The sequence below is a fragment of the Stigmatopora nigra genome, chromosome 22 (genome assembly GCF_051989575.1).
Source record: "Stigmatopora nigra isolate UIUO_SnigA chromosome 22, RoL_Snig_1.1, whole genome shotgun sequence".
Classification (NCBI taxonomy): domain Eukaryota; kingdom Metazoa; phylum Chordata; class Actinopteri; order Syngnathiformes; family Syngnathidae; genus Stigmatopora; species Stigmatopora nigra.
Window position 1 is genome coordinate 8,963,877 of NC_135529.1, and position 16,266 is coordinate 8,980,142.

At 37.8% G+C, this 16,266-nt stretch overlaps 1 protein-coding gene across 1 annotated transcript; it reads left to right on the forward strand.

The window, feature by feature from the left end:
• The first annotated feature begins 135 nt into the window (after positions 1 to 135).
• LOC144180911 (uncharacterized) lies at positions 136 to 16,178 on the forward strand. Its single transcript, XM_077709067.1, has 8 exons — positions 136 to 412; positions 7,957 to 8,894; positions 10,156 to 10,207; positions 10,303 to 10,426; positions 11,406 to 11,536; positions 13,122 to 13,152; positions 14,530 to 14,801; positions 14,952 to 16,178. The coding sequence occupies exons 1-8, from the start codon at positions 257 to 259 to the stop codon at positions 15,618 to 15,620; spliced, it is 2,373 nt and encodes a 790-aa protein (XP_077565193.1). The 5' UTR covers positions 136 to 256; the 3' UTR covers positions 15,621 to 16,178.
• Positions 16,179 to 16,266: the final 88 nt, after the last annotated feature.

The window sequence follows — 16,266 nt, forward strand, 5'->3', positions numbered from 1 at the left end:
CTCATAAATCAATTAGTTTCAGGTGATGAAATCATGCACGGCATCATATCTTGTGTTAGAATAATAATAATTATTATAATAATGACACGCTGTAATTAAGAGCAATGAGCATAAAACGGGTTGCGCGTGGTTCAAATTGTCTTGTAATGAAAGATTTGTTGAATGGAGGCCACATATTTGTCAAGGTGGGGGTCTGGTCCTGGAGTGGAGTCAGCGTCATGAACGATGGAAACTCGCCCCCCGAAACTTCAGGTGAATGAGAAGCAAAAGAATCGGGACACAGTTTACAGTGCATCGCCAAAGTAGAAGTCATTGGAGGAAAACAAAAAAAATGACTTGGATTTCGTCTCTTGGGGCCAATACTTTTATGAAAGCATATCTACTCTTCTTGACGGGATGCGCTGCACAGAAAGTAAGTGTTCTGCAAAAAAAACTTCTCGTTAAGTTGAGTTTTTCTACCTACGTTGTTTTCCGTGCCCACTTGCACCGAAAATGCATTTATTTGGTTCCTCTTGGAAATTATAGTAGTTGTTTGCGGCATATTGAGCTCAGCGAGCGTGTTGGAAATGTATCCATCCACATGGCATTAAATATTACAAATATTGTCGAGCAAAGTTTTTTTTTTAAACTGTCAGTTGTAATTGTAACGTCATCTTCCTTCACCATAAATTACTTTTGTAAAATATGTTTTATAGTCAGTTTCTTAACATCGCAGAGTAATCAGTGTAACACTGTGCTCATTAAACCCGTGTGCAATTGAGGGAAAATAGCTAAAAACTCATTGCATATGTTAAGAAAAAAATATAATTTAAAAAACAAAAACTGAAATTGAAGTACCTCAAAAGTTAATAAATCAAACAGTATGATTGTATATAATATATATTGCATTTTTAGAAAATGTGTTCCATTAACCAGCATCACTGAAATTTGAATCTCATGCTAATTAAGTTTTGTTGAATTCTTCCAAATGGATTAAACTTTCATAAATAAAAACGTGCTAATTATTTAATTCATAGAACAATACAATATGTAGAGCTGAACACAACAAAAATGTGATTTAATGGATCATTTGCTGTTTTTTTTAGCATCTCACTTTCTTAGTTTATTAGTTATACCACACTAATTCGAGTCATTAAAAATGATTAGTCAATTTCCTTGTAGTAGGATCATGGCAATTAATATTTTGTACAGCTTCCAAGATTACAGAAAGTGACCTGGAATGCTCCCTCTCAAAAGTTGCTTGAATATCCTTGTTTTCTTGGAATTGTGAGGATTTTCTCAGCTGTAAAATGGTTGCTTTTTAGTTGGATAATTTGAAAATGGGTCAATTTGATGTTAAATTTAGGGTTTGCATTGGTTAGCAATGAAATGAATGGTTTATTTGAGTAATATGCACAATTCGGTTCAGATTAAAACGAAGTGTTCTTGGAAATGAAAGGTTTAGCTATGTTGTGGAACCAAAGTGGGTTGCTGTCAATCAAGAATCGTCCTTTCCGCTCATAAAGAATGGCGGCTGGGCAGCAGTTTTAGTTCCTGTATGCATAGGGTGCTCACTATCTTTGCAATTATCTGCTTGAGAGGACATGCTAAATGATGTCTTTGTCCTCTGCCCCCCTTTTGTATTAAGTTGATTTTTGGAACAGCATAAACAAGCTTAGCATTTATTCTATCCCCATCAGGGAAAAAAAATGCCATTGTCATTTTATTCCAGGGATATGTACACAGAAGAAATATAAATTTGCTGTTTTGGGGAGTTTTTTTTGAATATTTTATGGAATTGGAGTGATAGTCTTAAAGCAGGGGGAGGGAACATATGGCTCGGGAGCCATATGTGGCTCTTTTGATGGGTGTATATGGCTCGGGAGCCATATGTGGCTCTTTCGATGAGTGTATGTGGCTCTTTTGATGGGTGTATATGGCTTGGGAGCCATATGTGGCTCTTTTGATGGGTTTATATGGCTCGGGAGCCATATGTGGCTCTTTTGATGGGTGTATATGGCTCGGGAGCCATATGTGGCTCTTTTGATGGATGTATATGGCTCTCTGCCTTTTTAAAACCATAATTTAGAAATATAATAATGTAATAATATAATAATTTAAAAAAGAATCATTAGACTGTTCTGCATGCATATTCTCATTGATTAGCAACATTGAAATAATGTTTTAAAAAGAATTCAGACTTTTTTTTAACTTTCAAAGTGGTGAAATGAATAAAAAATGCTCACATTTTCATGTATTTTTACTTTTAAATTCTAAGTTTGGCGCTCAAGGAATAATGTTTTGAAAATATGAATTGTTTATGGCTCTCTTAGGGATATAATCAACCTAAAAATGATGATCTATAGTAATATTATTTCGCCATTGCATGATGTTGTGGTAGTGGAAAGACTATAGAACACTGAGTTGATAGTTTGTGTCACGTAGACAATAGTCGGAATTTACTAGCACACTTTTTTTTTTCCCCCTTTCCAGCAAGGTCATTGTAAGTGCATCTTATAAATCTGTTTAGTGAATACGGGTTCCATGTTATATATCGTTCCTAGTTCCAAGAAATCAAATGACGAGGCCAAAGCCAAAAGCTTGATTGGATGCTACTAACAAGTGTATCCAGAGTCTGATGGATTCCTCTTTGCCACAGAGCTCTATTGTTCCAAAAACTATCAAAGACACATCAATGAGCCAAAGCGTTGGACTGGGTGACATGTTCCTTCATTACCATGAACGCACATTCCCTAGCTTGCTTGCTTTCACCCAAGGCTGCATACAAATATTCATTGGAGCATGAAATATGTTTTAATCAACTACTGAAATGTACCCTCAAAATGTGACATTATTTAAGCCCCACTTCACAATTATGAGCTCAAAGTGTTTGATTCCTTCCGCCAAGATTAAGGGGGGAAAATAATGTAATACAGTAATACTGTACAATTCTGTACAATAGAGAGAGAATGAGGAGGAGGAGACAAACTACTGTGTAGGAAATGTATGTAAACATATACTCGACTGTAATTAACAGTTCTTTACCTGCCCTGTAGGGGGTGGTAATGTGTGTAAACAAATTTTGATGTTTTTCTTAGATTAACGTATGCAATACAGTAATACAGAACAATTATGTACTATAGAGGGATAGGAGACAAACTACGGTGTTGGAAACTGATGTAAACATATACTCGACAGTAATTAAAAGTTCTCTACCTGCCCTGTAGGTGGTGGTAATGTGTGTAAACAAATTTTGATGTTTCTTAGATTAACGTATTTTAAGTACTACATGTATGTATATTGGCTTTTTGTAAAGTTTTGTTGGAACAAGTAAACTTGAGTTAAATAGGGGTAAAAATTTAATTTGTTTGTCTACGTGTCAATTCCCAGCCGTGAATTTGTACTCCGAATATTTGTTTTTCTGCCTTGCTTATATTTGAAATGTGAGTAAATGTTACATTTGGTCTTGATATATGAATTATAGATGGGATAGATTTGGGTTGTACTAAACAGGTGAGCACAACACTTTTGTTTTGATGTTGTATAGATATTATTTCTCTCAAAGTCCCCAATCGGAGAACTTGTTTTTTCCTAGCACTTTTGGGAATAAATAAAAACAAATGATTAAAACCAACATTCAAGCATTACCTTTTGTTGCAATGTATCACTTCTGAATAATAAAAAACAATTAATAACAAAAATTCCAACTTGCTCTCACTTTTTCAATGTTTAAATCTGACAAAAAGCTTTAGATTAGCCATCATTTTCAGTATATAGTGGATCAAATTAAAAAAATAACTGAAGCAAAGTCCCATAGGTTAAACGTTTAGCTCTTCAAATGCCATTAAAAAATCAAATGTTATCAATAGAGATCATCAAAAAAACCTGCCAACAATTTCACCAAACTCCTTTTAACCACTGTGTTGATGATAAGGACAATCTGGAGGGTCTCACCGGCTCGTTTTAACAAGCACCACACAGCAGTAGAAACCCCTTTTTTAGAGAAAACATGCTAATCAGTTTACACCCAAAACATGGAGGGGAGAAACGACATCTGCCTGTTCTCATGCCCAATACCACCCACTCACCCACATGCATGTGAAAGGACCAAAGCAATAATCATTTCCAGAAGTCCACTTAAAGACAGAAGGGGGCAAAGAAAACAAGGCGTATGGGAAGAATGTCACTGTAAATAAAATGTTGACCAACCATGAGTGGACTAAAAGGAGCCTTTCATAATTCCCATTTTAACCATGATGATGAAATTGTCCCAGTTGGACAATGAGGGCTATCTTGAAAATGCCATGGCTTAATTTGCTTGTTTGTTTACTCCGAGTTTGATGTATGTGTACTGACAGGAGTCCACCAGTAGAGGCAAATTGCAGGTGTTATGTGTGTTTAAAAATGATGGATGTGTATTGATGCTTACCATAGTGATGAGAAGGGAAGGTTATCTTCGTATGATGTTGCAAGGTGATGCTGAAAATGATGATTTGTAGCATTTTGGAGGCTCACTTCTCTAAATAATCATATGCACTTGATATTTTTAGTTTCAAAAGAGTTAGAGTTCAATAAGATGTAAAACTTTTTTTTTATCAGAATTAGTTTTATACCAACAAATCATCAGATTTGAAATGATACTGTACACAGATCTGGATTTAATACAGTTTAAATTTGTTAGTAAAGCAGAATTTCATATGTTTGGGTATTTGAAAATTTACTTTACTCAATACAGTAATCCCTCGAATATTGCGGCTTCAAATTTCGCTGTTTCACTACTTGGCGGATTATTTTCTGGGAGAATATTTTTATTTTTAATACATTCATAATGATGTGTAAATCTGAAACTCAAGTGGAAGCCACTCCTGTCCTCTAAAAATATTTAAATACATTTTTTAAATTGTTTATCGCGGCCATGTCTGGTCTACATTAACCGCAATAATCGAGGGAATTTGACCCGCTACAGACTAATAAACCCACTGGCAGTTGCAGAAGATTATTTTTTTTATTCTCTAATGAAATCCATTATCTTCAAAATGTGTTGGCTTTTTTTCTGTATACAAAATTATTTTATTTTTAGGTGTATAAGGAGGAAAAGCAATTTTTGAACCTGGATAGGTGTGGAAATGACTGTGGTGCAATTCTCAACACTCACTCAATGAATTAAGTGTAATTGAAGTTGTGAGCAGACGGCCACTGTTGAAGCGCTAGCCTGTGAAGAAGCAGTGTCACTTTTCTCCTCCAGTAAACAGGCCTGGTGAGGGTGAGGGTGAGGATTCCTGCCCCCTTTTGAGAGGCCCGCCAGCCTGTTTATGAGCCAGATGAGTGTGTGTGTGTGTGTGGTTCAGCAGAAGCCAGCTCATGTTGCAAAGTTTTCACAGTGGTGTTGTCAGCCTGGGTGGTTTAAAAAAAAACTTCTGCAGCCAAACAGTTAGTTAGACTGTCGGATTGCAGTAGTGTGACTTTGTCCAATTAAAACAGAGTAAGCAAATGCAATATATAGGCTAGACTAGGCAACACAAATGTATATTTTCATAGTAAAAAAAATTAAAGCACTTTTTAACACATAAAAAAATCAAAATCACAAATAAAATGATAGGAAAACACACAAAAAAAGCTGGGGGAATGAAGAGAAGAAAAATAATACTTGAAATTTGAATTATAATTACGCTGTGGTAAAGAATAGTATATTAAGCCTTGTTTAAAAGGTGCAAAAAGTTTGAACTTTTTGGCTTTTCTCAAAATTATAAATTATATCTATTAAAATAATTATTACAATTAATTATCTATACATTTATAACCTTATTTTGGTGCTTCACAACTGATCTGTAAAAAAAAAAGTTTGTTGATTATAATATTGCGATAACTCCGCTCAAATGAGGCAGATTGACCTGGCATTAATTATGTAAACTTTCAACTTGTCTTTGTTTGATTAGCATCACTTCATTAAAAATTATTGCTCCCCAAAATGGCACTGCTTACTAATTGTTGTGAAATGAGAAAAGGCACCTTTGCATAATTAGCAGCCTGCCAGTGAAGCGGCTTGTGATGTAACAGAACTAAGATGTTTGGCATTATAGGAATGGCCCATTCTCATTGGATAACATGGCACTCTGGGGGCCCCCTTCATGTGTAGTCATTCTACCATGCACATCCCAGTGTGGGGGGACCTCCCAGTTGCTCTATCCCAGTGGGACAATAGACCGATAATAGATTATCTACACTTTTAACACTTGTTAGTATACTTTAGCTAGTTTTATGACCATATTTGATCATTAACACAAGGAAATCTGAATGCAATAGGCTATAGAATTAAATTAAATAAATCTGATTGTGTGGTCTTGCTTCAAAACAGAATTTCTGCTATTTAGTTTTGTGAATTATACCACATCATTGCGCAACCTAGCTGTAAAGACCCAGAGCCCCAAATCGACTTACAGTTCAATGCAACTGGCTTTTGTGGCATGACCGCAAAGAATGTTACTGATGCAATAACAGTAGATAATCTAAATTAGCATAAAGATTTTTAAAAAAGGTTGCTCAGAAAGTGAATTTCCAAAAATGTGGGGTCGAAAGAAACAATTTGCATTCTTTTGTTTGTGTAAACTAGTGATTATTTGTTGTTTTTAAGAAAAAAATATTTTGGCAAATGCACATGAATAGGCAGAAATTGTAAAAATAAAAGGTACATTACAACATTAATATAACAACACTAAATTGCAACCAGCTATGAGTTAGTGAGTTTATCATTGATTATTATTGAAATTAGGCTCTAAAGCTTGGGTGGGCAACCTTATTTTTTACAAATCTAGTTTCCTACAAGTTCATTCAATAGATTGCGGACAGGTGCTTCTTATTTCCGTGGAAACCTCAATGGTAAACTGTCTGTTGGAACAAAGAACAAGACCTCCATTTGACCCTTCAGGACCATTTTGCCCAGTCTTGCCCTAAAGTCATTCCATATGGTGTATTGAATATTTTGAGATCAAATGTTTTGACCTTATGTCTTAAAGTTATTCAGTGAGAAAACCTTCAATTAGGGGAGGAAGCTGATATTATTGACAACATTTTCTCCCTAAAAACTTCTAGAATCGGGTACTTTTCTGCAAATAAATAGTATTTACATGGTAGTTCTTGTCTTTTTTGGTTTGAATGCTCATTATTATTTAGTTTTATAAGGATAGGGAGTGTAAATCTTGATTCCTAGACTTAAACTAAAGCTTCATGTGTTCCTATTTCCATTTATCTTTTCCCCTCAGATCAAATGATGTCCCCAGGATGTTATATTCCTTTGGCACAGTAGTATTAACCCTAGTTTTTTTGTTCACCCGTCTGATATTGCTGTTTGTTTATCTGGGTCATTCCCACGGACCCAAAGTGAGGTTAACACGAGAACTCCTACAAAGGTCTGATGTTTTGTTACTAGCTACACATCTGCCTCTATTTAGGCCCCAAGTCTACCTCCATCCCCAACCACCTGAAAAGAATTAGAGTGCATGTTCCAGAAAATAGCCTCCCTTGGGTCACAAGCAAGCTACATTGGGGAAAAAAACAGGCTTTGATGCCACAAAGGTAGAAAACAGCAGAGTTGAGTAGTTCATTCCCAATCTGCTTTATATTAGGAAACCATTAGACTTAAATTAAGGGTATTATTTGATGTTCCATACTTTGGTTGTTCATATTGTTAAGGTTAAGAACTTAACACTTTCTAATGTCAAGATAAGTTATCCTTTGAGGGATAATATACAACACATCTCAAAAAAACCTTAAAACTTTTAGGCATCCATTCAGTCTTTCATTTTTTGAACCCAAAATATAGTTGCCCTATTGTAAATATAGTATTTGAGATAAGGGTAATTGTGAAAAGAGGATTGCAATGTTTTAGTCTAATGTTTTGTCTGGCAGTCTAATGTCATTGTAGCAAGATACTATAAATTTAGTCAACATTTAAGGATGTTTTATATCTATTTTTTGCAGGTATACTTTGACTGCGGTGCCAAAGTGGACGTGGTGGATTCCCAAGGACTGATACTCTCCCCAGGCTTCCCTTACAACTATTCTTCTGGGACTCACTGTGTTTGGCAGTTCTTTGTACCTGTTGATTATCAGCTCATCCTTGAGATATTTGACTTTGATGTATTTGAAAGCCACGATTCTTCTGCACAGACCTCAGCCATTTCGAGTTACGAGATAGATGATCTCCAAGATGTGGTGACTAATGCCCCTGACAGCTTGGAATTGGATAAGCCTTCATCAATAGATACCGATAAGAGGAACATTCCTAGGAACGAGCATTCTTTTCAAGATGACGAGGAGAAACCGTCCTCAAAAATCCAGAAAGTGAAAGTTTCCAACTCTGCCAAAAGATCTACAGATGTCTCCTCTGGTCTAACGTCACCACCCACAGCTTCTGTCCTCCTTCCTGACGCCTTGTTGAATTCTGATAAGTCAATAAACACGGCTTCCTCTTCTCATTTGAGAGTAGACTTCAACCCAAGTTCAATCCTTAGCATGACTAAGGTGACCACAGTTGCCTTGGTGAAGTCAACTGACAGTACACCCTTAAGCTATGGAACTCCGCAATCAGGGGTGGATGCCTGCCCACATGACGTCCTCTATATCTCCGATCTCATCACCTTTTCTTCGAGGTTTTGTGGCTCTAATAGACCTCCGAGCAGCCAGTTGGTTTTTGGTTCGAGTCAAGAGATGGTGGAGGTTATCATGGAGCTCATCACAACCACTCATTGGGGGCGTGGCTTTGCCCTACTCTTCCACTACAACAATTTGACCGAACCAGGCGGAGAACGAACACATTTAGTTCCCGTATCTGCTAAAGTTGACTCTTTGCTGGCTGCTGTCAGTGGAGCTGCCTTCTTCACCTTGATAATCACCAGTGTCCTCTGCGCCATATTCAGGTAACATCTCAAGACTCTTAGGTATCGGAAAAATACCCAATGTTGCTCACTTCTCACAACTAAGAAACATAATCCGAACACTGACAATGCGATTTATGCTATCCCCTGTAAATGATTAGATACGTTTTCTGATCACATGATCGGGTCTGGGACATCTCTACAATGTTGTCCTGTTGTGAGTCAACCAAAGTCTTCCCAAACTGAGCTAAGCAAATCATCTCGTGGAAAAAAAACACCATTTTTTTTAATGTTCCATGAAATTAGACTAAGCATTTCACATTTTTTGTCAATTGTAAGCATGTGAAGCATTTTCCGTCTAATCAGTTGAGCGTTGAAGGTACTACGGCACCTGGCTTTAATTCCAGCTGCTTAAAAGTGAATTGACGTGGAAATAAGGTGGAAAAGGCAGAAGGTGAAAGCGGAATCTAAGTCATCAGGTGCTAGTAATAGTGTCATACAGTCAAAGGTTATAATTTATTAGTTTGTTCATCGCAAGGGACAGACAATAACCACAAACTATGGATGTTTAATGGTTTATAATAGAATCTGTTGGAGTAAAATGTGTCTTTTCTTCTAATCTGTTTTCACATCTGTCTGTGTAATCAAGCTGGTTCCTGTTTTTGCAGAAATCTTGACTCAATCAGACCCTTAGCATTAAATCTGTCAACTATTTATGACATGGAAATTGAAAGCAGGTGTTTCATAAAATGAATGCGCAATTAACGGCAGCAACAAGCCAAGTTGGTTAAAACAGGCCCTAAAATGTGTGATCATGGAACCTTTAGCCTATGAGGAAAGCCTTGGTGGCAGCCTTTTCCGCTTGAGGTGTTTCTTATTATTATAAACAATGTCTAACAAATCAGTAGAACATCCAATGACAACGATGGGGGGAAAATAAGGTCTTAAATGTTGGAAAGCAGTTCTGAAATTAACTCCCAAGCTTCTTTCGGGTAAGAAAAGAGGCAAAGGTGGAGAGAATCGCAGCAGGCGTTCTCTACAGTTTGTCGGTGGTTTGGTAATGGGCTCATTCAACTGTAAGAGCAATTTTTAATAAGTGGATACATGTTCAAATATTTCAGCATGCTTCATTGGCTCATTTGGAAGTTAAGAAAAGGACAGAAACATAACTGAAAACGGCCGACTAAATGAACAGCTTTTTGACAAAGTCCTTTAAAAATACCACAATAACCTGCAGTAGATTAATAGAAAATAAGGAAACTAATGAAAAGCACTTAATAAATGACTATTTTTTTATCTACAGACCCAAACTATGTCGAAAAAGAGAGCGTTCCTGTGCATCCACCAGCACTGAGGTATAAAAACAACTTTTTAGCCAATCATTACATAAATTAGAGCAATCGATGTGAAAGAATGGATAAACTGCTTAACCTGCTATGTTGCGGTGAAGGTGCCTGAGGCAGCTGTGAACGCAAAGGTGGATACAAGTGAGCTGCAACTCATGGCTGAGAGTCAGACCAATCAGGAGATGGTTAGCGATCAGGAAAACAACAAGTACAGCCCACCACGTACAGGTGAGAAGAACCAGCATCAGTTTAAATAAGACGGGGGAACTATAAACGCCAATGGTAGGCAATGTGTTAATGTGCCTGTGCAAAAATGAAGTTGGGTGTCAGACTCGGGTTGGTTCGTGGGCCGCTTTAACGTCAACTTGATTTCACGTGGGCCGGACCATTTTAGATATAATATTTAGATTTGCTATTTTTTTTATACATGGATTAAAATCCCTGAATATTCAGTTTTTTAATGGATCGAAAACAATGTTTATTTTAGCTTTTTTATGTATATTTTTAGATTTTACAAAATTATTTTTGAACTAAACACAGGAAAAATGGATTAAAAAATGACAATTATTGATTTAAAAGGGGAAAAATCAGGAATTTTAAAATACATCTATACTCTTCATTTTAATTTGATCCTTAAACAGAAAGTCGGCACTCATGATTTACTTTCTCGGGCCACACAAAATGATGCGGTGGGCCAGATTTGGCCCCCAGGCCACCACTTTGACACATGCTCTACGCAGTACGTTGGGGAAAAAACTTGGGTGTTAATTACAGGATATGGTTCTACTGTATTTTGTTGTTGTTATTTTCTTGTATAAAGTGTTGCAAATTGAGTTACAAGGCATGTATCGCAGAGGTACAGTTTAATTTTATTTAAAAAGAAAAACCTTGGTGGGTCTATACCACAGAAAGGTTTTACTTGCTTTTTCTTTCCAATAAGAAGAGACTAAGACTGAGAGCTTTGTCGGTTGACCCCGAAAGCAACCAGGGGGCTCCGGTCACGGTGTGAGGACAAAAAAATGCAAAGCCCATAAAACGGTTAACAAATTCAAGTTGGCCTGCAATGTAAGCCGTCTCTTCATAACATGAGACCATATTAATGAAAGCCTTGTTATTGTTTTTGCCTTCTCCTATGAGTAATTTCTTATAGTCTAATATGGACACTTATTTTTTTACGTTTTTTTTAAACATTATTCATTTTTCTCAGTCAGTGATACGCAGAATACAGAAATGGACCTTTCCTCCAATGGTTTGGCAGAGCTGGATTTTGGTCCAGATGAGGTCTTCATCATATCGTCGGCTCCGAGCCCGAAAAGGCCAACCACATCCACTTACACAGTAAGATTTCATTGACATCTATACTCACTACATGATCGGGTATCGTCGAATAACATGACCGGACGTTTGGTCGCCTGGACGTTTAGTCGCCTGGACGTTTGGTCGCCCGGACCTTTGGTCGCCGGTCAAATGTACTTAGATATTAAACAGTACTTAGATATTAAACTCTCTCTCTTGGATATTAAACAGTACTTAGATATTAAACTCTCTCTCTCTTGGATATTAAACTCTCTCTCTCTTGGATATTAAACTCTCTCTTAGATATTAAACTCTCTCTTGATTATCATTTTGAGAGCTGGCTTCAACAGTAATCTCTCTGTCACCATTTGACTGGCGACCAAAGGGGACCAAAAGACCGGCAACCAAATGTCCGAGCACTGTCGAATAATATGAGGTCATTATATATCTATATGACTTGGCAAACAAACATCCTAAGAAAGAAACAGCTATTATGGCCCTTCTACAAAGATAACTAACAATTCTGGTCTATCCTTTTGTGGATCTCAGGTGTTTTGTAACAGATTGACATTTACGGAGTCTAATCCCAACGTCACACTTATTTATTTTCTTTCTATTTTATTTAAACTAACATAACGGTACTGGCCCAACTCTCGTAAAAACCCTCTACAATTTGCAATGAGAAAACCCTTTCCTTAAATGTTGATGGGGGAAAAAGTTGTTTCACCAAACATTATCCTTCCGACTTGCTTTTGTGTTCTCCTGGAATAAAACGTTGGCATAAACAGTTCTGGCAGCATTTTTTTGAAGGACTGGCAAGCTTCTGTGCAGCTTGGGCTAATGGAGTATTATCAACAGAGCCAGATTCCCAGCAGCAATTGTGTGTGCGGGTGTTTGTGTGCGCGTGTATTGCATGCATGCTTTGGCACACAGTGTGTGGTCTGTCGGTGTGTGTCCTCCCTGCAGACGCCCCTGTATATCATATAATAATGCTCCCACCAGATGAACTCCTTTGACCTTCTCCCCAACCTGACCGTAAATTCACAAAGTTCCTAGAAAACACATGGAATTTTGACAAAATGACCTAGAATTCAATTGAGATCTTCCCCAAATGACCCCATGTACTGATTTGTCAGCCTGTGTATCAAACCTAAAAGTACTCTTTGTATTCGAGGTACTTTGGTGACCAGAAGAACATGTTATTTAAACCCCTAGCTAATTCTTGTCTAGACAAAGCTAACGGTGAGTGACTGTGTGAAGGATTATTCTGCTCTTGTTCTCTCGATGATGGGCGAAAACCCTAAAACCTTCGCCCTCCCCGGAATAATAGCAGCTGACCGATCAGGAAGGATAATGTAGCATACACGCGTACAGCCTGTCAGTCATAATTAGCTGAAATGAAGATCAAATTATGGAAGACGTTCAATTTTTTTAAGTAAAAGCAAGCTTCACACTTTTCCATGATAAACCGGTTTGTAATTTTATCGCCACTTGGGTGTGGATATGCCACCAATATCATTGGGTAGTATAGTAGGTATTCAGACTGTTTTTATGTAGTGTAATATGAGTCTTATTTATCAGTGACTATGCCACCTCATACTGTTACATAAGGTGTTTTTTTTTTTAGAATTATACATTGTGTAAAAAGGTTTCGGAAGGTAAGAGATGAAAAAAAAAGTAGATGGCAAGCTTAGCTTTGTTTTTAGTACGTTTTTAGTACAAAAGAATGGTTTGTTATTCGATTCTTCATTCAGATCAGGAAAGATTAGAGTATGGCAGAGCAACAATGACTATGCAAGTAGCACTATTGTATGCCAAGTTATGCCAGACAGAATTTTACATGTTAATTTACTTATTTGTATAAAGGATTGTATTCTGTTGACTATTGGCGCAAAATCATTACCATTTTTGTGCCAATGTCCTGTATTTTATTGCTATTGTTTTCAAGTTTACAGTGAAATTTAAATGATGGAAACAGGTGAGGTTCTGCTCCTGTGTCTAATTTTTGTTTAAACAATGTGAAAATTCCAAAGCCCCTTCTGTTTTAATAGTCCGAAAAAATAATGAATGAGTCTGTGAGCCACACATACTGAGTTGGCCAGCTTTTTGACCAAATGAGCCAAGCAAGCCAGTACACTTCCTTCTCAATAATCCGTTCAATTCATGAACTAAACAATCCGTGGGTAGAAGTAAAGGTGGGGAGGGGATTTGAGAGTGGGTCAGTTCATTGATGCCTGAATTGTCAATTTCGGTATGCTTTCAAAGAAAATCAATGCAGTCACTGACTGCTTTCTGATCTTTATGTCCAGGTTCAGTAGCAACGATGCGTGCTTGTTTCAATAACAAGTCTCTCGCACAGTGTAGCCCATTGACCATTGTATCCACAGTTGAGGGTTGGTGCACAATGCCACCACCAATATTTGCGCTATTTATGTACGCTGGTTATCTCAATCATAATTAGTTTATATTTTAGCTTGCGTGTCAGTTCAAGTTCAAAAGAGCAACAGAGCTTTTGAAGAACTCAATTTTGGATCGTTTTAGTCCTTGGCAAAAGTAGGTCCTAAGACAGGGGTGGGCAAACAATTCGGCCCGGGGGTCACATTGACTTTAAAAATTTGACAGATGGGCCGGGTCAGCATAAGATACGATACATATAAAAAAGGGCATCCGTTCACAGTACACATGTAACATAAATAGAATAAAAAGACAAAAGTATTAACATACTCATTCAAGTATAAAGTACAAAGTAAAGTAAAAAGGAATGTATTAAGAAATATTAAAATGTAATTTATAAATAGATGGAGGGTATCAAAACACGAAAAACAAATAAGAGTGGACACAGCTACTGTCACTGGTTACGCGTGAGTGACAGCGCCATCTTGGGAAAAAACAAAAAAATAACATTTTGGACAACATCGACGGGCCGGATTAAAAAGCCTAACGGGACATAAATGGCCCGCGGGCCGTAGTTTGCACATTTCCTAAAAGGTATTATGCATTTAATCCATCAGCACGTCGCTGAGTGGCATTTTCAGAATGTTCACGTGTCATTTGCTTTCTCACTCCTCAGCAAAGGGAACGGTTCCTGAGGCACAGTGACACCGGCCCCGATCCCGTTGCTGACTGGGCGTCATCAGACTCTACCCAGCCTCGGTCTGGTCCCACCACCGATGGAAATGGCGGCTGTGTCAGACCGAGAGCATGGAGTGTCCGCACCTTCCAGGAATTCCTGCCTCCACTGCCACAACTCCATAAGAAGTGGTGCAGCTGGAACTCCACCAGTCCTTTCACCAAACTTGTAGATAGCGTCAGTATCAAAACCATTCTTATCATTTCATCACACTAACCTCAAATATATTCATTCAAGACCCCAAGAGATTATACATTTACCTTCTGAATACCAAAGTAGAAAGTAAGTACAATATGTGTTGATGAAAACAATCTATTGTCATTTAAGGCACCGGCCAATTTGCTGTCTGACAAAAGGAAAGTCTTCTCAGACGTCCACCTGGCGGACAGGTTTGACACCAGCACCATTTCCGACTCGCCAATCAGCAACGCTTCCTATCCACTCGCTCAGCCAGCTCAGAGGCAGCGACACCTAAACTCAACCAGCAACCTGCGGCGTTTCCGCTTCACCGGGCCATGCTTTGGTCTACTCTCTGGGATTGCAGACCCAACGAAAACCACCGGGTCCCATCGTGCCCAGAGCTCCCAAACAGCGCCTAACTCCATTCCATCTTCCCAATGTGATTATGAAAGTAACCAGGTGACCAATAGGCTGGATTTCCCTGGTGAAGAAGATCACATGAACGTACCCGTGTTTGCCATCTCTGAGGAAGAAGATCGACAGCCTCTCGTTTCGGCTGAACACCTTGGCCAAAGTACCGTCACCGCTATTAAGAATGGACAGGTTCTGGGCACTTTGGATGGCAAAAAACCAGCTGCCACCAGCCCACAGAATCACAAGGTTAGATTGGAGTGGTCTCCGGGCAGCCAGGCGTTAGTTGGGGTTTGTCCATTCCCTTCGAGTACAACCATTACCGTGAGTGAGTCAAACTCTATCAAAGACTGCCAGTTACCATACAGCCAGCCAACTGGCTTGTGCAGTGTGACCAACCAATGACCAGGAAGATTCTAAAACAATTAGTGGACCAATGAAGCATGCCTTGAACTATTCTGAGAGCCACATTACCAACTATGACAGAAGAAAAATGAACTTTTACAAATTGATTGCTATGTTCTGGAATATATTATTCTCATTGGGGAGGCTGCTTGTTCTGTATTTTGTATGCTGAGGTCTTAATATGTATATATATGTATATAAAAAAATACGCTTCGGACTAAGTGTACATGGAAACCAGGAGAACTTTTTGAAACCAGATTTGTGGATCATTTTGGGGAAGGATTATTAAAATATTGCACTTCAATAGCTTTCAATAACTGCAATTCTGTGTACATTTTATATTACCAACCAATTGTCAGACATGGTTTCTTCACTCCTACATTTCCTATTACATTTATGGCTTGGACAGTGTGTATACTTTACTGGATAATAAAAGGGAACTCAAAATATTGTAAACTATACTGATGTACATCAACAGATAAATCTAGTATGAAGTAAATAGATAACACGATATTATTTATAAAATGAGTTGACATGAATTTATGTGATGTTTTAATAAAGGTTGTCATTCTCACACCGAATACTTAAATGCTTGAATCTCCATTTAGTTCAACGCCTAAAGATCACAAAATAATTCAAATATAAA

Bases quoted from the DNA above. Each gene is read 5' to 3' on its own strand.
- LOC144180911 (XM_077709067.1), top strand. From the start codon at position 257: ATGAGAAGCAAAAGAATCGGGACACAGTTTACAGTGCATCGCCAAAGT. The intron at 13,153-14,529 runs GTAAGAGATGAA...TGGCATTTTCAG, and splicing joins GTGTAAAAAGGTTTCGGAAG to AATGTTCACGTGTCATTTGC. The intron at 14,802-14,951 runs GTCAGTATCAAA...TTGTCATTTAAG, and splicing joins TCACCAAACTTGTAGATAGC to GCACCGGCCAATTTGCTGTC.